This window comes from Schistosoma mansoni, chromosome W (genome assembly GCF_000237925.1).
Source record: "Schistosoma mansoni strain Puerto Rico chromosome W, complete genome".
NCBI classification, from domain to species: Eukaryota; Metazoa; Platyhelminthes; class Trematoda; order Strigeidida; family Schistosomatidae; genus Schistosoma; species Schistosoma mansoni.
The window spans coordinates 29,824,014-29,849,238 of record NC_031502.1 but is presented as its reverse complement, the minus strand read 5'-3'; the positions used below and the strand labels follow the sequence as shown (position 1 = coordinate 29,849,238).

General features: G+C 34.5%; 1 protein-coding gene across 1 annotated transcript; it reads left to right on the top strand.

The window, feature by feature from the left end:
• Positions 1-32: 32 nt before the first annotated feature.
• Positions 33-25,225, top strand: Smp_155500 (putative dna polymerase theta; the record flags this gene model as incomplete). Its single annotated transcript, XM_018789301.1, has 15 exons — positions 33-174; positions 208-365; positions 1,870-2,026; positions 3,286-3,381; positions 3,478-3,657; positions 4,938-5,111; positions 5,739-5,897; positions 7,631-7,843; positions 9,388-9,527; positions 11,077-11,586; positions 12,451-12,790; positions 13,729-13,975; positions 14,372-15,030; positions 15,337-15,473; positions 24,761-25,225. The coding sequence occupies 15 exons, from the start codon at positions 33-35 to the stop codon at positions 25,223-25,225; spliced, it is 3,777 nt and encodes a 1,258-aa protein (XP_018654758.1).

Here is a 25,225-nt window from a genome sequence, read left to right as displayed (position 1 = left end):
AATACACATTATCTGAGAGTAGCCTTCGGAAAATGGAGATCAAGGTCGGTAGCCCTATTAGAATAGAAGATGCATTTTATGTACCTGAAGAATTGTATCGTCAGTACAAGGAGATGAATATATCGAGTATATTCTCTTGGCAAGCTGAATGCCTTAACTTGCCTGGTGTGCTTGGTGAGCCGTGTTGTTTTGCAAACACTATTTCAGATGGTTGTAAGAATCTTGTCTATTCAGCTCCTACAAGTGCTGGGAAAACTCTTGTTGCTGAAATTATTGTATTGAAGCGCATTTTAGAATCTGCACTTAAAGCGTTTATCATTTTACCTTATGTCTCTGTCTCAAGAGAGAAAATGATATATCTACAAGTTAGTTTGTAGTTTCCTTCATTTTAATGTGATTTTTACGTTTCTAATTTATGATGAGTGGAATTGGCCCGCTAGATTGTTGAACTTAATGTGATTTTTATAAGATTATGAGCTTTAGTGAGAGTTCATACTTAGGAATATATTAAAATAAGTGTTATGAAATTTAATTTTAATACGGATTATTCAAACACCCGGTTACCTGTGGCTAAGTCTTATGTTTAATTTTAATATCTACCAGACCCTATATATATATATATATATTGCCCGACCGTCGCTACTACCTTGATGTAGTGGTCGAGCTTGCCTATCGTAATAAACCGATCGAGCTATACTGGCTGGAACAATTGTTCCTCAAGGTCCTACCATGCCAAACAGGTCGGTTGAAGAGCGGTAAGACTAAAAGCAGCAAACCCAAGGTCCGAGGGTGAAGTCGTACTGCTGACTGTATGAAGGTGTAACAGCAGTAAGATGTTTCCTTCAGACAACCAGCATATCAGCGATGCTGCCTTCCTACAAAGAAGGGTGTGATTAAAAAAGGTCGACCCTAAAAATCCACACCTCACCTTATCCCACGAATTTTCGTTTCCGGCAGTAAGGTTTCAACAAGTTCAGAGCTAACACGAAAATTACTCACAAAAGGTTGTGTGATTGGCTTCTATCAGTTGTCCCTTGAGCACTGCGGTCACACTCTCAGGTCACTAAGACCAAATCTAACCCAATTTTCTTTCCAGTTACCACTAGAAGAACCCTTCCACGGTGTGGGCAACCGAGAAGTGAAAATCGTCTGATACCAGAACGTAGTATCAGTCCATAAAGCAACTAGCTTATGGTCTTAGCTATGTCGGTAAATGCCGAGTACTTGTTTGAGGTTCATGCGACTATCGTGACCAATGGTTGGAGATTCTGTGACATGGCTCAGAATCGATCACAATGGCGTAGGTGTATACTCTCTTTGTCTTCCCTTAAACGTTGAGATTAAAATTACTTTATACCTTTATTTCTACAGACTAATCCTTTTTTTTTGTATCATATTCTTATATGCAATCTTTATCTACATATATTACTACCACTGAAGTAACTACTATGAATTTGTTCTTGTTGTGCTAATGAGTGTTATAACTTATGGCCGAGTGGATGCCTAGTTAATGTATGACGTGATAAGATCGCCAATCAGAGAGCAGCGAATTATTGATTGGAACAGTGACACACGAAACCGTATTAGCAATCTAGAGTGCTTATCGGTCTTGCTTCTGCCTATCCCAGCCAGTTAAGTCCAGAACACCAATAACAGCCTCTGCGGTATGAATCATTGTATTTCAAACATAAATGGGTCCCAAAGTTACCATTCACTATTGTTATCGCGACATAACAATGAGGTATGATATCCTGGACTGATGCATATATATGCCTTGTCCTACTTTGTAAATGACTGAGTGTTATCCATATTGATCTATGTAGTTAATCAAAATATTGTTTTCATTGACTTTCTGTATATGTTTCTTAGAAACTTTTTAACAATTTGGGTATTCGTGTCGGGGGTTATATGGCTGGTCATAGTCCACCTGGAGGATTATCTGCTATCAATGTAGCTGTTTGTACGATTGAAAAGGCGAATAGCTTAGTTAACAGATTAATTGAGGAAGAACGTTTGGATGAATTGGGTATGTAGACATGCTATATAACCTTTTTGGGGAAAATCTGGTTTTAAGCAAAGATGGGTGGTGGCTGGTAGTGGAATTCAGGATACTCGTTTGGTCCTATGCGGGAGTCGTCCACTGGATGTACCTGCATTCCAGAGTTAATGTTCACTCCGAAACTCGAACCCAGTACCATTCGCTTCAAACGCCATCACCTTATCCACTTAGCTTATGAGTCCAGATAGTCACCAGCTTGTGCATTGGTGTAAAGTCTAATTCATGCTTGTGTTAGTTGTTTGAATCTTCCCACAGACGTTAAGGACTGCAATGTATCAGTATCTTTTTGGCATAGGATGAACATATACCAATAAGAGACTAATAGATTTTAGTTCTAAACGTTCATGGGAAGATTCAAACAACCAATACAAAGGTGGATTAAATCTCTTTTTGTTTCTTGATTAGCTATAAATCAAAACAGTAAATTTGGATTAACACAGTTTTTTGTTACGTGTTTTGCTGTTTAGTTTTTGAGCAATGATGTACTGAAGTTGTGGTCAAAGCAGCTTCCTCATAACAGTAGCTTTTAGGCGGCCTTTTTTTAATTTTATGATTCAGTTTAAAATAGATTATAAATTATAACTCTTGATAACAGTCAATTTTGCAACTGACAAGTTACTATTCTTTCATATTGATGTTCATAAATGTATGGAGTTTATAAACAGATTATTTGTTCTCGTTTTCATTTATAAATAACTCGTAATCTTTTGAAGGTTTCATCTGGATATGAAGTATGAGTGATGGGTTAAAATTCCTTGTTAGTTACCGAAATTTAAGCAGTAAGACTGTATTATTGCTTTGTACATGAAACTGTACTTGATTACTGGATCGCATTTTTTATGCTTTCATACAAGATATCAGTTTATGATGTATATAATCGTTGTATTATCTATCTTTCGGTTAAACCAGAAGATTTATATATCTCAAAGTGTACTCCTTATGATCATGTCTTCTTTACATAGGGACAATTTTTATCTGGAAGTTGACTAGGCAGATAGTACCAGACGATCCTATTAATAACGCTTATTAATATGCTTAAGTGAGAGTTTTATTCTAACACAAAATCCTAATTCACTTCATTTATTCAGAAAGTTTTGTTTATTTAACTGGTTTCACATTTTTATTTTTTTAGCTTTTAACTATATTTCCAATAAACATCTACATATCATTGTAAGTAACATGTAATATTTAACTGAAACATTTATTTTTATAAATTTGATTTTTAGGTATTGTTGTTGTCGATGAACTACATCTTATCGGTGACACTCATCGTGGTTACTTACTGGAATTGTTGTTAACAAAATTACTTTTTTATTCGCGTCGTATATCGAATTTCAAACATACAAATGGAATTAGAATTTTAGAAAACTCTCAAAGTTCTTTAAACGAATCATTAAATAAATGTTTTGATTCTAAAGCCTATGGTATCCAAATTGTTGGTATGAGTGCTACATTGCCAAATCTTAAATCTCTTGGACAGTGGTTAGATGCTGAAGTGTATATTACAAATTTTCGTCCTGTCCCACTAACTGAATTCATATTGTCTTGTGATGCACGTTCGAAAACAAATCAGTTTTATAAAATAGTCAAATCCGCTAGTAAGGATGATAGCTCTACTCAACAACTGTTGTCGGAGTAAGTAAATGTAATGTGTAATTCATTGGTTTTTCCATGACATCACTCGATTTCTTTTAATATTAAAGTACATGAATTGGCAATACTGCTTATTCTAATCGGTGTGAGACTATCATTACTTATTTGTATAGTGTACAACGCTTGTGTATCAAAATGTCGTCAGTACTCTGTGATCCAAGTGATCTCAGTACAACATGATTATTAGTTAAACAGAAAATGCCGCTCAAAATCCAGTCCATGTATCTCTTTTACATTATTAAAGTGGTTTGAAACAATCTTAAGTAGTCCTTGAACCTTACCATCATTCATCAAGCTGTAATCCATAACAATATGTGCCCAGAATCGATTTTTCGCCCATGTTTTAAAGTTTCAAAATACCAATTAAAAATTTGGTAATGCTGAACATGTGAGGGAGGGCCAATCGGGAATGAGCAAGACTCTTCGAGGTCACAACGTACGTATCGAAATAATATGTTACCTGTTGAGGTGACTGGTTTTAATGATGAAGATATCATTCAACGGTCAATGTTTAAAATGGGATTTTAGGGTTTACAACTACGATTTAGAATTTAGGGTTAGAGTTAGGATTAAGGTGTAGACTAAGATTTAGACATCATATAGACTAACTGTGAGACCTAACCCTAACTCTAATAATATACCATACAGTCTTAATTCAAATCAGAAGGGGTTTTGTGGAGACTTGGTATTTTCATAGTTGAAGGCGTGAGTCAATTGAGAAGTATTGACCAGTGAAGTTCAAACCACGTCTGTTGTGAGATATCAACTCACTGAAGACAATTGGTGAACGGTTGCTCAACTTCGTGGATCAGTTGAAGTTAGACATTAACAACGTTGGATGCCGGCTCAGTGGTCTATCGGTTAAGTACTCTGGCGCGAGACTGGTTGGTCCTGAGTTCGAATCTCGCGAGTGCGGGATCGTGGGTGTGCACTGCTGAGGAGTCCCACAATAGGGCGAAACGGCCATCCAGTGCTTCCAGGTTTTCCATGGTGGTCTAGCTTCAATTGACTTACGCCTTCAACTCTTAATTTAAAACCTAAACTGTTCATTCGAGTCTTCACCCTAAATCTAAATCCTAGCATTATAAATCATACATTCATATTTACTAACTGAATTGAGTCTTGCTTCCAATCGTCTTCCTCGTATAAGTCATTTTCATTCATTTTTGTTCCTTTGCTTTTACTATTTTTCTCAACATCTGTTTGTATAAATTTAGATTTTTAGAGCCTGCTGATAATTTGCCTTTGGATCCTCAATTAACTTCTGATACTGAACTAAATATGGTCGATGAAGATGGTGTGTTTGCTTTATGCTTTGATACACTTTTGAATGGACATGGTGTGTTAGTATTTTGTCCAACTAAACAATGGTGTGAACAATTAGCGGATTCGATGGCACGTCAAGTCAGTCAACTTCAATTGTTACTGTAATATCTAGTTAAATGTTTTTCCCCTTTTTTTTTCTTACTTATAAATAAAAAAGTAAACCTCATAGGCATTAATCAATGATTTATAGTTATTCCAAAGGTCCTGAAACTGATGTGTAGCAATCCTAGTCACCAAATATTTTAACAGAACGGGGTAAAAATAAATGCAAAGGAGTATAAAGAAGAAATATTAGAGGCTTAAAAATAAAAGTTTTATCGCAACTACCAAATGATATCATGAAGTGGGGAGTATGTTTTAATACTACACTGAGAATTTAGATGATAAAGAATAATAAGTAATTGTGCTATTGTGATTGATTTTAAGCCATGATATTTGCTAGATGTGAACTTTAACGTATTAAAGAAGTCCAAAAGTTTTTTTCAGCAACTAGTAGTTTATTCCATAAACAGAAAGTATATTAACTTCGGTGTCGTCAATTTAATTGATACTGCTCCTTAGTTACAGTAAATACTTTTCCCATACATACATTTTGTGCTGTAGATTTTCATTCTCACACAATCCTACTTCTCAGCTTTACATCAAAACGAACATAATCCATCTGAAGCAAATATTGGAGATTTGATTTGCAAAAATTCAGATGATCCTTCAGTACATTCAAATATTGGAACGCGTTTAGCATTGCAGTTGGATCGGTCTGGTCTTGTTACTTGTGTAGATCAATTAAAACGATGTCCAGCTGGTCTTGATACAATTTTAGCCAGATGTTTAGGTTATGGTGTGGCTTTTCATCATGCAGGTTAGTAAAAATTTGTAATAAATTTTAATGTAGGATCATTAAGGTTTTTAATAAATGTTCAACACTTATTTAAACTTTTTCAAGTAATATCGATTTTATAGTAAAAAACTTTTGTGTAAATTACGTTTTTTTGGTAAAATGTTCATAATTTTCTTCCTGTCCTAGTGAAAAAAAGTTGAACACTTGAGAACAGGATGTGTGAATACTCTATGACAGCTCATTATGACAGTTATTTTTGTGAATGCATCATTTTGACAGAGATATACAATTGGTCATTCCTAAAGTTCATGTAAATTGTTTAGCAAGCAGTAAAATGATTGTATCTATTATTCTCTTAATATAATGAAAATCTCCATTTTAACATTCAATTGAAAATAAAAATGAATAGAGCGGAAAATTTCTTATCAATCGGTTTTTAATCATCGATATACAATAATACAACTTTTATTTGTGATTTGCAACGATGAAATACTATTTTTTTTCTGTAAACTTTTTATCTATTTGAGATAATTATCGGATTTAAGCTGATTTTAACATAATTAACCTCCATACTATCATAGATTTTCTCATTTATCGTAAATTTTTGCTAAGTTCAAACTGAGAATAAGTATTTGTTTGATACTCCTTAGTGTTGACTGAAGATTGTTTTATTCTGTCATTCACTTAATTATTCCTCATTAATATCGATAGTGTAATTAAATGGGAGATGTGCTTTGAAAAATCTGACATATATTCACACTATGTACATCAAATAGTATGGTTACTTATACCTGTCAAGGCATTTATATATCAAAATTCATGACTTCTAATCAAATAAATACAAATCGTTCATTGGCGATGATATACAAAAAGAATAGGAAGTATCATACCTTCTTAGGCATAAAAACGAATTTAATATTTGCAAGAGAAATTCAAGTTTACAATAAACAGTTTCTATAAATTCGGAAGAAACTTAAATTTTTAATTGTCAGATCAACTCCGTCTTTTCATTACGCTATCAAAATTTATAAAAATAGGACAATGGTTTTGAAATTTTTGATTAAATAATTCATCTTTGTTTTATCATTCATGACTTGAAGAATATTTGCATGTGGAAATCATTAGTTTCTGTTTGTGAAATTATGAATCATGAATCTATGGCTGAACTGGTGAAATTGTTCGGACTTTTTACTTATTGAGTTACATGTTTGAAATCCGTTACAAGTACTGTATCTAGTATTTCCCCACACCTACAAAAATCATCAGTGGAACTAATTTAATCATGTCCAGCCACGTATAAAACGTGAGGTGTTATTTTTATGACAATTGAATATCTACCTCAGTAGGTAGGTAGTTCGACATTCTCAGTTGCACACCGTCTAGAAAACCTTTACCAGGCATTTTTACTGTAGTTTCATCTTAGTATGAGACTCCTCAACAACTTTCATCTACAAATCAAAAGAGTATTGACGAGAGGTATTGGATTTTGCAGAAAACATGTTAGAATCAGATAATTAAGCTTAAATCTTATCCATGAAATGTGGAAGTACATTGGGATTGGTCTCTCGTAAGTTTGTGAATGCACTTTACTAGATTTTCATTCGCTTAATAAGTTTTATCAGTCTACTGTGAAAACAAAATTCAAAACTGAACAAATCTGTATAAATCACTTATCTGGATTTTGTATATTCAGATTAATTCTAATATTCATTGTTTGGTTTTAGAAGTTATTCATTAATTTTTTATGTACATAGGTCTTACAGTCGAAGAACGTGAGATTATTGAATTTGGATTTCGTAAAGGTCTTATTCGTATTTTAATTGCCACATCTACATTAAGCTCTGGCGTAAATTTGCCTGCTCGTCGTGTTATCATTCGAACACCATTATTTCATGGAAAGGTTTTAGATTTTCTCACTTATAAACAAATGTCTGGTCGAGCAGGTCGTCAAGGTGTAGATACTAGTGGTATGTTTTTAAATAATCTTGTTAATACATTGCTACTCATATTGTGCATTTAAATCCCGGTCTACCAATCTTCTTAACTTCTGTTTTACAATAAGTACCATTTCCAGTGTCTATTAATATTGTTGTGGACTGAAATTCGACAAGCGGTTGAGTTTTGAATTGGTAAAATAAATAAACAGAATACTGACTAATAGCTAATACACAATGTTACAAAGTGTAATCGAGTGATTGTTGGTTATGTGACGGAATTATTGACGTAAACATCCATTTGAACTGATATCAAGAGACAGGACAACTCCCCAGTGGATTGCCATTTTATTTATTTGAACACATAAATATCGGTACAAGGGGGCACCAGATATATATGCGCCACACAAAAAATTGTCATCTCATTCAATTGTGGATTAGACTATTATATATAGTGTGCCTATGTACAAAAATCCTCCAAGTATGATACCTAAATTTCTGACTTTGGTGTTTATGATAGTGGTTACTATTTTACAAAACCTGTGTAATATTCTGTAGTCTTGTGTTTTAACTGCTACATGCATTATAGATGTCCATCCAAGTATTCATGTAACGTGATTGAACGTGTTTGTAAGTCACTTAATTTTAAATTGTTGAATCATATTTTCGAACTTGATCCCCTAACTCTTTGGTTTCAGACACCGGATAATTTTGCTAGCTCTAACCAAAAAGATTATCTCATGAATATTGGCTTAGTTATTGGATTGTACTATATCTACTGTAAAATAAGTCTATAACCTATATGACTTTTGATACTTCAATCGTCCTTTTAATTGGATGTGTAGAACTTATCTTTTGTAACTATAAATTTGTAAATAAAGTTTTAATATGTTTTTGTTAGTTGATTTTCGTGTATTTGAACTTCATAGCTTTTTTTTCGTTTAGCTAGTCCCATTTAAGCAACTGAGTAGTATTATTTTTATTCTCTCTAGTAATTTAATGGATTATATTCTAGTTGTTCGACGTACGAGGTAACATGAATAGGGTGATAACGATAAAAATTTTTCACCGAATTCTAGGAATTAAAGTATGTGTTGGAAGTGGACTCTACGTCATATGTGTGGGAAAACACGTTTTGATTAGTCGTAAGGCAAAGGAACTGAGGTTGAAGCGAACATATCTTATACCGTTAAGAATGTTATTCCCCTTTTCACTGATCACCTTTGCTAATGTGTGCTTTTTCGATAGTCGCCTTTATTAGTGTAAACCCCATAGATGGGGCACTGCTAAAGATCCCCACACTAGTACAAAATGGTCGTCTAGTACTTCCTGGTTGTCAATATTTGTTTGACCGAAATCAATCCGTGATGTAAAACAAAGTCCAATAATATCCAAAAAGTCTATCATAACAAGTTGGAATATTTGGAGCGGGAATTTGACCTAATGAGATTCAAGTGTTTAAACCAGTAAACTTCTCTCAAAACAATCTTGACAGTTGTGACTTCTGAACGACCATCTCCTCCAACGTATTCATTTCATTTCATGTTTCTTTAAATTTATTCATGTGTTTAACTTAGGTCAAAGTATTTTATTATGTAAACCAAAAGATCTGGGACGTGTTCGTCAACTGATAATGAACGGTATGCCACCGGTGAATTCATGTTTGATGGGTCATGGAGGTAGCCCTGAATCTAGTCTAAAACGTGCTCTGCTCGAGGTTTGTATATATATATATATATATATATATATATATATATTGATTATTGTTTTTGTAATCATTAAACTTACGGTTTATTTGTGTCGTATTAGAGAAAGAACAATAAAAACAAACTTATCTATTCACATAAAATACCCATTGATTCTATTTGCTATTAACACATTTAACATGAAACTTCTGAAACTGGTTAGGTACACAAATTTCAGTTTAATATTTTCATAAATATATCCCTACAAGACTAATGAATACTATTTTTATTTATTTATTTGAACACATAAATATTGATACAAAGGGGCACCGAATACATATGTGCCGCACAAATCTCATCTGATTTGTGTGAGGGCTGTGATACTGCCCAGGTGCCCAAACTGAAGCAGTTGGTTTTCTTAGGGGGCCACACCCGGAGCCTTTGACCTAAAGGTCTGACCCACAAGGCAGTGGAGCAACGATTGATTCATACGCCATTTGTTCCCTCAGGATACTGGAGCCCATGTGCACCATTGGTTTGGAATCAGGGTTTTCCAACTTCCCTAGGTGGACTTTCCGTGTCCACCAACCCGGTTAAAGCGCTGAACATTCTCTTTTCGTCCTCTCAATTTCGTAAATAACACCCCGCCACAAGAAGGCAGTGAGTGGGACTTCACTGGCAGAGGTTATATACGCGTGGCCATGTGAGAGCATTCGGAGAGGGAGAGAGGACTCTCCCCACTCTCGGCCGTACCAGGGCATTTGGGGGCTGAAAATGAATGCTATCAAGAGTTGTTTATACCGTTCAATAATCAATCGGAAATCTTTTCAAAATTATTCGCTACCATGGACGTATAAGTTATACATACTTCCTCTTTTGTGCTTCAGTTCAACCTCATTTAATTGAAGACAGAAAGTTAAATCGTATACACAGATATCAATCAGATATGTTAAAAATTTAAAAATAATGCCTTCTTCAGCTCTCCGTTACTGATTTAGAGTTTTGCAGGTGGTTTTAATCTTAGCTTGGCTATCGAGTTAGTTTGATTTTTTTAAACATCATGTTGAACCAACATGGATTCGTAGATCATTTGGTTCAGAACCGAATTCTAAGTACTAAAATCCATTCAGTAATAAGGTAATTCATGAAATTCTCTGAAACAGATCCTATGGATAACACTGATTAATGACCATGCTGTTATATTATGAAATAGAAAAAGTTAGAAATATATAGATCATTAGATTTCAACTCGTCAGTGTAAAGCATCTTGCCCTTCACCAGTCTTAGTTATTTTGGTATTAGTTTTCCCATTTAGGTTAATTGTATTCTTTATTTCTAAAACGCTTTTTAGATATTTCTACCAAAATTCTGATAATAAGCCTTCAAAAATCAACAGACTTCCTTAAGCCACCAAACTTCAGCAGGTTTCATTACTTCTGCTACGAAATACTTTTGATTTATACAGACTCTGCGCATTGGCTGAAAAGTCGCTCCAAAACTATACAGTCACCCAAAGAATCGAACTTGTCTTTAAACTGGTTTTAGCTATTGTTATTTATATTATTATCGCATAATTTCTAGGTCATCGTAAATGGATTTGTAGAAACATTGTCTGATGCTTTACTGTACTTGTCTAGTACATTATTGGCAACAACTGTTACCTGGGAGAAATTAAACGAATTTAATAATTCTCAATCAACTAAAGGAAATCGACGACGTTCTCTTCGTTTGTCTCAACCTACAACTTATTCTGAAAATGAAATTAATGATGATAATAATAATAATGATCGATTCACAGTTCAGATGAAACGCCTATTGTTCACATGTATTAAAGACCTACAAAAGCATGAATTTATCTATATTGATCAGTCTACTTGTCCAAATGTGTCTAAAAATGTTATAAATATGTCGTTTGTTGATTCTCAATCATTAGAGGTTTCATTAAATGGTGCTCGTCTTCAACCAACAGCTCTTGGGAGAGCTGTATTGTCTTCTTCTTTAGGTCCAATTCATGGATTGATTGTTTATGAAGAATTGGATCGTGCACGTCGATCAATCGCACTTGATACTGAATTACATCTTGTTTATTTAGTAAGTTTTTGGCAGTTTAAAATGTTTTTATTCTAACTACTATAATATCTTATATTATTATACAGTGATATTTCGTACATGTATCAGCGAACCAAAAGACAAAGCAGGCTTCTTGTTTTCACTAGTTAATTATTTGAATTTCTCGAATTCTCAGTGAGTTGCTATCGTTTTATTCGCTGACCACAACGGCTGGAGTTCCTAGATTCCATCTCAAGTGAGGTCATGGATACGCACTGCTATTCAGTCCATAGAACAAATTAACTGTTCAGTGAAACCTGGTTTTGAATGGTTGGTTGAGGTTACTCTGTGATGTAAACTATTGTGTTGCTAGTTTATTCCTCTGTTTTATCTTGTTATTGAGTTTCGCATAATGCCAATGTGACCAATATTGTACGCAACAGTTTACATATCACTGATTTCTAATCTATATTTAGTCTCTATACTTTCCCGTCACTCCATACAATTCCGATAAGTTTAGTATATTTAAAGTGGTGTATATTTGTGTAGACTTAATGTTTCGTTTGTCGACTGTATCAGCGTTTGGAGTTTTCGAAATTCCTCTTCACATTACTTATACTCATGATCTTTTTGTATTTACTAAGTAAGAACGTGAACAAAACTCAAGTTCATACGAAAAACGCAATTAACTAAGTAATTTTTTTCTTATGGTACAACTACATATGATACTCGAATATGCCATTCTCGTTCTTCATCCCATGTAATGTATATAGTCCTACTTACTAATACATAATTATGGTTTCATTTTCTACATCTTTATCTTCGTAGTTTTTTGTAGTATTTTTCCTCAATTTCTCGTTAATAGCCTATTAGATCACAAAGAATTTCTATTTCCTTTTGTTTTAGTTAACTCCTGTCTACTTAGATGTTGGTGCTGATCTAGACTGGTTATGCTATTTGGAACAATACCAAAGTTTATCTTCTTCAGAGCGCCGAGTCGCTGATCTGATTGGTATTGAAGAACGTTTTATTACTAGGTGTGCAGGTGGAGCACCTTCATCTGCTGTTGGTTGTCACGGTAATACTAATATGGTTAATCGGCGTCTAAGCCTACATAGACGCTTTTACACAGCATTAGTACTGTATCGTCTAGTCAATGAAGATGGCTTACAAATTGTTGCAAAGAAATTCGGTGTTAATCGTGGTCTTCTGCAGAGCTTGCAGCAACAAGCTGCAACTTATGCGGGTGAGTTTAGTCCTTAGATTGCTACCTGTATTACTATCACCGTCGGTCTGCGATTAATACGACTTGTGAAAAAGAATTTCTGCTTAGAAATCTTAAAGTTGCTGATTTCTGGCAATGGGGCTGCATAAACTTATATGCTGTCCATTATTATTATTACTATCATTATTATTGTTATTATTATTATTAGCTTTATTCCATATTATATTTTTGGTACAATATAGAATTGTCAGCACAAAGTATTTCAACGAGTTTCGGTCTCTTATTTCTTGATCGATATTGACGATAAATATTGAGTGATGGTCAGCTAGATATTAGCATTTTAAAAGTCGATATCTGAATAATTTCCATTCTTTTCAGTGCATATTGCCAGCCATCACGATATTTCCGATTGTGCACTTTTGTAACTTGTACAGCGAAAGGCCGCAAACTTTTCACAAACGCACCTGAATAGCTTATGCAATTAATTGACATAATGATCTTTTAAAACAAACAAGGAAACAGATAACTTGCTGAAATATCTAGATGGCAGGAACAGGTAGCCCAGATATTCAAACAGGCCACCTTGAATTAGCATCCTACGTCCCTATAACAGTAGTTATGATTAGAAAAGTAGTATTTATAGATTACTTTATAACCCTCTTTTTAATAAATATAACATTCTGGTAACTGTTAAGAATAATTCGGTTTTAATATTTTTCCGTTAATTTGAATATGAATAATCCTGGCTTTGTATCATCTAGTACATTGGTCTCGTTAGTAATATGTAATCAATTTTGGTAAAAACAATTTATAACAAGTCATGATAATTGCACAGCTTGAGTCCCTCTATACCTTACCGATCTAAATTTTTTTATACTTAAGAGAGAAAGGAGGAATTTTGAATACTTAAAATGATTATTTTCCCTCTTTTCTTTTTTTTGCTCAATAATTTTTTTTAGGTATGGTTACAATCTTTTGTAATCGTCTTGGCTGGAACCATATGGAACGAGTAATAGCTAATTTTCAATCACGTCTATGCTATGGTGTTTCGGATGAACTTGTCGACTTAATACGTCTATTACCTTTGGTTAACGCCGAACGTGCTCGTGCGCTATATGCAGCTGGTTACAGTTCTGTTTCTTCATTGGCTTCTGCACGGCCTCAAGAGATTTCAAGAATTTTACAACGTGCAATTCCTTTTGAACGGTATGTCTCTCATTTTACATTTATATAGAGGTTTTACGATGAATGTTTTAATTATTCTGGTTTTGTATTTATTTTGGCCTCACCAAATTGCTCAGTCACTCTTGGTTAATAATAAGTACATAAACATAGTTACACATTTCTATTAGATCCATCATACATATTACTGTGTTGCATAAAACCATATAAAATAGGTTATAGAATGGCTATGTTTGCAGTATCTATCCAAAGGTCTGATATTGAATAACATTTTGTAAAACCTAGAGTTTTAGAAAACAGTGCCGTTTTCTCACGATAAATTCTCCAATTCCTATATTATTTTATAATAATATATGCTGAACTAGTAATTAATGCATTTTTAATAGTAAATACACGTTCTTCCCTTTTTGGTAATTTCAGCAAAAATAATCATGAAGCGTGTTCTGTAAAAGCATCTGGTGGTTGTACAATCCTTTTAGATGATGGTCGTGTAATTAATGAACACGAAGCTGGCCCGTTAATAGTTCAACAAGCTAAACTCTTATTGGAAACAGACTTGACTTCTGTTTATGGCAAAGATTTAATTATTGTATCAAAGAATCATGAGTCGGAAAATTCTATGAAACCTGTAAAGTCTATTACTGAGGATTTCATTGATTGTGATAAGATTAATAAAAATGATATGGTAGACAGTAAAAATAATCAATTAATGGCAGTAAATCTCAGTTATAACTCATTACATGATCTAAATCTGACTAAAGGCTGTGAATATGTTGTGGATAAGGATAAAAATCATGGTCATCTTAATGTAGAAGGAGGGGAAGTTGAAGTTAAACGATTGAAATTGTCGTTAGATAATAACACAACAATCCAAACATCATTCATGGCAGCAGCAAGAACTTCGCCTCCCATTAACTGCAATAATCACAAAAATCCTAATGTCGGTCATAAATTTCATTCAGTAAACAAGGAAAATTATTCTAGTGACAACAATAAAATTGAATATGAAAATAATATTGGTATTACGTCCAATTCACAAATCCCAGTTTCAAAATTTGATAGTTCCATAAATCACCATGGTAAAACTCTAATAGATTTTGAAAACTTTACACAATCTAGTCAATCATTTATATTAACTAGTCAACTAGCTGCTATCATAGATGATGATCAAGTCGTATCGACAAATAAACTACCTTCAACATCAGCGTCATCCACTTCCGGATTCAATGTCAAATCAAATATATTGCATTTGCCCATTTCATGTGAATCTTCAAGCATGCCATTTTCAACTACAACAACAACAACGCCATCGTCATTATCTGTTAATAAAACCTGTGAATTCAATGATACACTTACATTTTCTATGTTCGAAAGTTCATTTACAGTATCTAATAATACATCGATTATCACTACTACCAATAATAATAATGATAATACTAATGGTCTTATTTGTGATATAATGACAACTGAAACATTAAAAGAACAATATGATGATTCACAAATTTTAAACAATTTAATGATGGTAAATACACTACTGTTTTTTGTTAAAATAGTGTCTTTTCTTTCCTAAATCAGTTTATTCTAAGAAGAAATCACAAAGCAAATGTATTTGGAACTATTATTATCATTATTTTTACATTTTGTTAACGATTTCATTGAATTTGTTTGATTGAAGCTTCCATAGAGCCAACTGGTGGAAAAGTTTATTACTATTTATCAATCATCCCTATATTAAGTCCAAGTGAAACGAATGTTGCTATTATGATTCAAAACAGATTTTCTATTGTGAAGTTATTGATAAAATTGTGTTGAGTGATAAAAGGAATATGAATACTCATAATTTACTGTACACTGTAGGTTTTACTATATGAGTTTACATTAAAGCTTGAGACGATTACGGAATGACCAACCGGGGAAAGAACTATCGATATCATAATTGTGGCTAGGTATACTGTCGACTCACATCAAGTAGTGTATCGTTTTTAGTGTTTTATTAGCTAATTTAAAAGTTTGTGTTTAGGTTCCTTCATAATTCTTGTTCTTCTACACATTTTGGCAAATAAGTCCAGATAATAAATTTTTACGAAAGATAAGTGACATGCAACAAATAGTACAGTTGCTGATAATGCAAAGCCTAACACAAATGTATCATTTCACGTTACCGTATTTCTCTGGGATCATCTAAATTATTGTCATGTTTTACGTCATTCTGAGGAATCTCTCGTGTCTGTAATTTACATGACTTTTAAAAGTAACATTTAATATTAATGGCTTTTTAGGAAACTTTTTAAGTGCGTCTGTTTCTCGACAGTCCGTGATAAATAAATGTGGACCTAAATAAAAATAGGAGTGATTGAAAAACATAGCGTTTTTAATTATTGTATAAAGACTTAGCTTAAATATTTGTGGATTCTTTCTATATATTCGTGATTTGCCTATAGGTTGTTTTTTAATAGATTGTAATGATGAAACGAAAGCAGTAAGTGGTGTTTACACATAATCTCTGTAATGAAATAGTAATCATTTTTTTGTTTTATTCATTTGGATAGCAAGATTGGTAGAATTAATAAGTTCCTCTTGCTTATTTTTAAACAAAGCCTTTATAAAAAGTTTCTAGAATTATCAAAATTTAGGCTTTTTATAAACTACACAAGAAATCTCATCTAGCCTTTGCAACCTTCACTTCTGGATAGCAGTAAGGATGTACATTTGGCAGCAAAAGGACGAGTATATTGTCTAGCAGTTCACTCCCTATTACTCTCTGGCTGTGAGACATGGTAGAAGACGCGTAAGCTTCAGGTTTTTGACCATACGTGTTTTCGAAGTATCGTATCGTCAAACGATCGAGTAAGTAATATTAATGTTAGACGTAAGATATAATGCAAGGATGGCAAATCGATTCATTATGCAAGGAATCTCCATCGGTTAGTGTAGTTGGGACATGTATTTCTTATCCCTACCTCAGTGGGCAGTGTTAGTTGGTCTGTAAGTTAATCTAAAGAGAGCTAGAGGCGAGGCAAACAAAACGTGGTATCTCCGTAAAACCATTGATTGTTGGTCCGAACCATGTAACGTAAGTGTAGGCTGCGTCATTGGGGGCTGCTCATTATTCACAATCAGTGTTAAGGGACGATGAGTGAGGTGACTCACTCGATTACGACAGCCCAGATATATTCGCTCTTTTTGTCGATCCCATAGATCTTCATCTGTATCATTACGTGATACGTGTCCATCACTTCTGTCTTTTCAAACTATTTTCTCACTGCTCAGTCTTATCGTCATTGCCACTCATTAATTCAGCTGATTTACTATTCATCCTTTAGCTTCATCTCGTCGTGCTGATGTGTTATGGAAAATTACAACGGGGAACGTTTGTGTCAGGCACCACGTTGACCATTTACGCCGGTTACCCCTCGTGGAGGAGCAAAGGCCACCCACCAGCATTCTCCATCCAACCCTGTTCTGGGCATTCCTTTCCAGTTCTTTCCAGTTAACATTCATCCTTTTCATATCTGCTTCTATTTCCCAGTGTAATGTGTTCTTTGGCCTTCCCCTTTTCCGCTTCCTTTCCGGATTCTAAGCTAGGGCTTGCCTTGTGATGCAGTTTGGTGATTTCCTTAATTGTGTGTCCTATCCACTTTCAACGTGTTTTCCTAATTTCCTCTTCAGCTGGAAACTGGTTTGTCCTCTCTCACAAAACGCTATTGCTGATAGTATCCGACCAGTGAACCTTGAGTATTTAGCGTAGACAACTGTTTATAAATACTTGTACCTTCGTGATAATGGTTGTAGTAGTTCTCCACGTTTCAGCTCCGTACAGTAGAACTGTCTTGACGTTCGTATTGAAGATTCTCACTTTGAAATTAGACGACAGTTGTTTTGAGTCCCATATGTTCTTCAGTTTTAGGAATGCGGTCCTTGCTTTGCCGATTCTCGCCTTTACTTCTTCATCGGATTCTCCATGTTCATCAACCATGCTTCCCGGGTGCGTGAATGTTTCTACATCTTCCAGAGTTTTGCCATCAAGTGTGACTGGCTTGGCGTGCTCCATGTTGTATTTGAAAATCTTGCTTTTTCCCTTGTGTATGTTGAGGCCTATTGATGCAGAGGCTGTTGCTACACTAGTTGTCTTTGTCTGTATTTGTTCGTGTGTATGAGATAGGAGGGCTAGGTCATCAGCGAAGTACAAATCGTCTAATTGGTTTTGAGATGTCCGTTGTATTCCGTGCTTCCCCTCAGATGTTGAAGTCTTCATAATCCAGTCAATCACCAGAAGAAAGAGGAAGGGGGAAAGTAGACAGCCTTGTCTGACTCCGGTCCTTACTGGAAATGCACTTGTCAGCTGTCCTGCATGCATGACTTTCTGTCATATAAACCATTGCCATATTGGAGAACATTTTAATTTCTATGAAGCCACTTCTTAGCGGTTGAGGTGTTTGATTCTCAGTCACTACGTCTCAAGTTGGAACCGACTCTAACCGCTGCGCTATGGAAAACTAAGTAGTATCATGAGCCTTCAAACTCAGAATGAAGTTCATACCCAAGTACATGATGAGTACATTAATTTTTTTAATTTGATCAAACAAAGTGGCGGGAAAATTTGGATCTATTCTGATTACAGTTTTCACCACACACTCATGAAGTGTTACACATAGTGCAGATTAATATTACTCACATATTAGGTAAATCGGGACTACATTCTGTTCGATTCTTTTTTCTCTTTCAGATTATCAATTTCCAAAGTATTATGAACATTACTTTAAGTCTCATTTTAAATATACTTGAAGTAGATTGATGAAACGCGGTTGACTTACTTTTTAACAGAGTTAAGTAACTTTATTTTTCCAAGATTTTCTGCAAATAGCACTTTTTCAGACCCCTAAATGACTATTGAACTTCAAGCCAATCGATAGCAACTTTTATACTGGACAAACATAGAACTGACAGTCCAATTAAAGTCGTTTGAGTACTACAGTTTGTACTTTTCTTCACTTTAATGTAATGCATTGTAAAGTTGTTATGTCTTTACTCTACCGCAACAGTAGATAGCGCAAGTTAATTAAAACCTTTTTCTTATAAATCGTGTAGATGTTGATGCAGGTGTGATAACCAAGGCTGCACTTCGCCTTTGAAGAAAGCGCAACTGATGGAATCAGTTCATTGCTCTACTAAAATAAACACTTTTACCTACATTTATACATTTAATAAAGGTCGCTATTATCCATTCCGGTTTTCAAACTGTACTCGAATAACAAAATGGTTAAATCACCATCTGAAATAGTAAAGTTGTAACAGTTCTATAAGAACGAACTTTCCCACTGCTTGTTCTAGTCATTTTTTGGACCATCTATAATATTCATTAAGTTGGATGAGGCATAAAAAATGCGGTTGAACTTGGACAATAACAAAGCGTAACAAGTTCTAATGACTAAAGGTAATACTCATTTCGCACGGATTTTAAATTGAGTTACTTCCGCATTTCAATAAAGTCTCAATTTAAAATCTTAATAACTTGGAATCCTCTATCTTAATGGTTAAATTTCTTTACTTCATTATGATGAAACAAATATTATATTACTACTTTGGGTTACTTAATATTTTTAGGCTACTTTACAACAATAGTTTTACAATACAACAAGTAATTAAGCAGTCCTGTATTCATCAAAATGAGAGTTTGTGGAAATCGTAGTAATTTAATAGTTGAATTTATGAGTCGATTTAAGCTAGACTACCCTGGATGACATGAAAGTACTGGACGGCCATTTCGTCCTAGTATGAGACTCCTCAGCAGTGTGCACACACGATCCCACGTGCAGGATCTGAACCCAGGACCTTCGGTCTCGCGCGCAAACGCTTAGCCTCCTGGAGTTCTAGTGAGCAGCCGTGACCAGTGGAGTTCAACCGTGTCTGTTTTGAGGCAGTTACCCACTGAAAACAAAGGTGGACCGTCGCCCAGTATCGTGGATTGGTTGAAGTTCTGTATTAATTTATTTTCTTCTGAACTTTTTACTTCAGCGTAAATCCATCAAAAAAAATATTCTGTATGTAAAATTAATTAATCACTGAGCAGTAACCAATGTGATATTCGTCTAGTCCTTTTTTTCTGGTGGGATTCTATCGATGAGATTGCAATGTGATCACTAGCTTGAGTGATGACATCCACTACGATTTGTTGAGATGTTAAGTAACATCTGAGACTATGAAGCTGTGTGATGCGGATTCAAATCCCACAGAGTCTCAGTTTCTTTAGGATCCCAGGTATACTTTCCAGACTAGTCCCAGCTAACACTATACCCAGGTTCAGGCTTTCTTGCTAACTACATCCAACCACCTGACTTATTCTATTTATGTCCTTATATCTAAATGTGTTTCAGTTACTTCCTGTTACTTTTAATCCTGTTCATTTTAGTGGTTATTTTCTGCACAAATTTTAATTTTAGAAAATTCGCATCTAGAAAACTATTTCTTCGTTGTATTTATTTTTTATTAGTTCTGAAGGTATATTCTGTATTGCTTATGATATTCAGGTCTCGTTCCCGATTATTTTCTTTATGGGACAATGATTATTTTTGAAGAATTTTCACAATATTTTATGTATTTTGGTGTCATTGAGATTTCTGAGCTAGATGGTTTAGTTTTGAAGTCCTCATTGTCGTTCGGAACAAGATCATTCGCTCTTACCTTACGTAAAATTTAGTTGCTTAGTTATTCCACGAGGCTTAAAACAGCTTGTTCGAGTAGCCTTGTTTGTGATTGATTGCTTTCCTAGGTTTCTGTGTTTTTGTTTGTCCTTGTATTCGATCTCACTTTTTTTCCCTAATGACCTCCGGACACGATTTGTTCGGCGTTTTTGGATGATTTGGCAGATGGGATCTAAATCGATGTCTACTAATTAGTGATCAATCTGAATGTTATCCGTACAGAAACTCAAATATTCTTAGGATTTCGTCGACCCAGAATTTTGACGGTTTTTTGGATGACTTTATGTCCATATTTGTCTCAATACACTAATATCAGTGATAAAATATTTTGTTTTACTTATAGTTTGTGTATGTGTACCAAAGGTGAAGATGGCGTCCACTTTGTCCACCGCAATATTTATCGCACTTGGTTCATATTTTCAGATTATTTTTCAATTATCTTCCACTTTTGTGTTTTTCGATCCGTAATGAATAGAGCGGAGTGATTCCGTTGATCTAAATGATATTGACTACAAAGGGTTTTAAATGTTCGTGGTGATTTCTGAATTGTTTTTCACACATGGTGACACTAACGGTTTCATGGTTTCTGAGGTTGATTTTGCATTGGTGTATTGATTCAACAGACACTTTTTAACAAAGTTGTCAGGTTAGTCAATGTGGATATTTGCTATCTATCTTCGATTCGTCGCCTTATACTTAGGCTGTTTTTGTAAATTCGGTGAACATTTATTTCGTGTACCATGAACTGAACTAAGTTCCCCCCAACACAACGGATCTATAATGGATATTTTATATCAAGTCATATTGCTACTGTAATCGTTATCAGTAGACAATCTAATATACTAAATAAATGTTAAACAAAATCTCAAGAGAATTCATGTAAGCTCTTTTTGTCAAAAAGAATTATGCATTGATAACTTCACTTAATTTCAGTTGCTGAAGTTTTCTACAGATATTCCTTTTTTTCAACATCTTGTGAATACTTGATGCTCAAGTTCCTATCACCCTATTCATTCAAATCTCTTTTATCGTGAGTACATACCCTGTTCATGTGTAACTTTTTGAAAATTCAAACTGTTTCTTTTAAATTTTTCCCCAAGTCTCAGATTAATTTCGATACTGACATTGGTGAAAAGCAAGAATTATCCATCTCCCATCAACAATCGCAATCTAATCTATCACCTATCACTCCAAATGAATCATTTTTGAACATGGAAAGAAAAAGTATTGGAGATTTGTTCAGTACTTCTCTTACACCCGATTCACCAACTAATGAAGTACAACTGATACAGTATGTTTCTTATTTAATTTCATTCGCTTCTCCTTAATCCTGATAACAATAGTTTCTACAAGTCAGTCAATTCATGTGCTAGGTCCTCAGCAACTCTTATCGCTGAATAGTTAGGTTCAGTAATATACTTTTTTAAACAAGATAAATCAAGTAATTATTGAAATTGTAATGTAATGGTCGAATATTTAAATTATTGTATCACAGTTTCATTACTGTAAGGTAGCACTTATTTTCTGTTAGTAAATCATGTAATCATTTCATCAGTCAGTTATACGTAAAGTAGAATCTGGCACTCTTTCGCATCCGTTTAAGTTCCTACACTACCTCAACGGTGCGAGATAAAAATCTTATGACAAACATCTAGAGTAATAGAAGTAGCGACATTATCAGTCGTACTAAAAAGCAGTAGGCATAGACAATATGATTCAGGAAGAAAAAAGTGAATATGTAGAATATAAAAATATAAGATAATTTTAAAACTCAAGATCTAACAGCAGACAAAAAGGTAAATGCTACCGATTCTTAGCCATATTACTTAATATCTCAAACCACTGATTACGCTAAACACACCAGATAAACTTCATATAATATTTTTATACTTTATAGCTATTATGTAGTGCTTAACGTATTCTAATTTAACGTCAATTATCTCCGTATTTATTTATTTTAGTATACACTTTTTCAAATATAAATTGTTTCTGCAGTAATAATAGTTTTCATTTTCAGTTATACACGACTCCGTTGTTCCTCAAATAATAAATATTTTATTTATTTCCCATTCTTTCTTCAGAGAATCGTCAAACTATCAGCATATGTACTCAATTAAAACTGCAGAATGTAAAACAGGTAGGTTTATTTTATATCAGTTACTTGTTACATTTCCAGATAATAAAACATTTATTTTCTGACTCATATAATTTCATCATTTGGAATAGGTATACGTATTCAACTCTGAGCTATAATCTGTGTTTGAGAGCTAGTAATATAAAGCGGGTTGCTTAAATGAAAGTTGGTGAGATGGGGCTCAAACTTGCACTTTAATGGTTAATGGATAAGTTGGCAGTGAATAAAAATCGTTAGTCTATCGACTAGTAGTGGACTTAGGACTTAGGTGTGGCCATTCGCTTGACCTCACCTGGCCAAAACGAGGAGCCGACGAGATACACCCTCTGTTTATCTGGCGATACGATGGCTAGTTCTGGTGGATTAGCGGGTGTAGGCATAGCAATAAGTACGAGGGCAAAATAATCACTGTTAGAATGGATCCTCGTTAACAGTCGCTTATATGCTGTTCCAATAAACTGCTGGAAATAACACTCTCGTCGACTGAACTTTCAGGAATTGATCTATCAGGAGGTCCACTTATCGACTTAGAATACGCAGATGAAATAGTCCTGTTTGGTGAAGACGCTGACAAAATGCAGAGTCTTTTGATAGCACTGAGCAACAATGCTATGATGTTTGGGATGCGTTTCTCCCCCTCTAAATGCAAAGTTTTACTCCAGGACTGAGCTGCCTCAACACCTAAACTAAGAATATGGAGTGAAATAGTCGAACGCGTGGACAACTTCACTTATCTTGGAAGTGTGATCAGCCCTAATGTGTTGGTGTCTGACGAAATCTCTTCACGGACTCAAAAGGCTCGCTTGGCTTTTTTCAACCTACGTCGTTTATGGCGTAGGCGAAATATCCATCTATCAATAAATGGACGAGTATACTGCACAGCAGTTCGTTTAGTTTTACTTTTCGACTGCGAAATTTGGCTATTAAGGGTAGAAGATACTCATAAGTTACTAGTATTCGACCACATATATCTTAGAAATATTGCTTGCATCTGCTGGGATCACTGGGAAAGTAATAGTGAGGTTAGACGTAGGGTATTAGGGAATGATGGTAAATCAGTTGATGAGGTGATGAATCTTCATCGACTGAGATGGTTAGGCCACGTGTTACGTATGCCTGAACACCGATTACCACGACGAGCAATGCTGACTAGTATTGGTGATGGTTGGAAGAGAGTTAGGGGCAGCCAAACCAAAACGTGGCATCAATGCTTGAAGTCACTAACTTCTAGTCTGAGCCATGTTGGCAGATGCAGACTACCTGGTTGGGGTCCGCGTGATTATCGTAACCAATGGTTGGAGATTCTAGGTGACATGGCTCAGAATCGATCACAATGGCGTAGGTGTATACACTCTTTGTCTTCCCTTATACGGTGAGATTAAAATTACTTTATACCTTTATTCCCACCGACCAATCCTTATTTCTTGTATCATATCCTTATATGCAATCTTTATCTACATATATTACTACCATTGAAGTAACTACTATGAATTCGTTCATTTTGTTGTGCTAATGACGTATGATATCCTGGACTGAGGCATATATATGCCTTGTCCTTCATTGGAGCTGGCTAACTTTTCAGCTTGCAAAATATTTTTCATAGACGCAGAATAATACATATCGATCGGCCAAACAGAACATTTCCTCTTTGGTAGATGGGTGACCATCGTTTTTGTGCCATGAATAGCAAAATTTAGGGGAATAGTAGTATTATGTTTGTATCATTGAAGGATTTCCAACACCATAATATTTTCATAGTACAATTCTAAAAAGGTATTAATTGGTGTGATTTTTTGTAGATCGGTTCAGTTCTACGACAGTTTTTAAGATTCCATACCCTTATTATCATTTTTAAATAATTGACTGAGATTTTAATATTAATTTCCCTATGAAAATAACCTCCTCTTGCATGTGTTGATCTACGTGTGTGATGTATAATAATCATATTTTCTTTCTTGAGTCAATAATTGATAGGCCCTTATCATTATTTTTTTCTGTTTAGACACAGATCTATCTTGGGCTGATGATAATCTCAATGTAGATTCACTGAAAAATGGTATTGATAATGATGATGACAGAGATAATATATTCTCTATTGTTAATGTAACACAAAATTACACATTATGGAAAACATTTCTTACTGAATTAAATTATCATATTGAAGGATTGAAAAGTCCCAATCAATCTAAGTTAAATTATATAGCAATTCAACCTGGCTGGCTTTTAAACACGAACTCTGATAGTAATAATGATAGTGATTTTAGATCGTCTAGTGAATCTTTATGCTGGAAATCCGGACCTGCTGGGCAACCAACTGTTGGTGGTGGGAAAAATACCGGCACATATTATAATTTGTACTTAAGTGGATTAGCGATTTCCTCAGTACATTTGAAGAAAAATGCTGTATTTTGGATCCATTTTCTTACAGAAAGTGGTTAG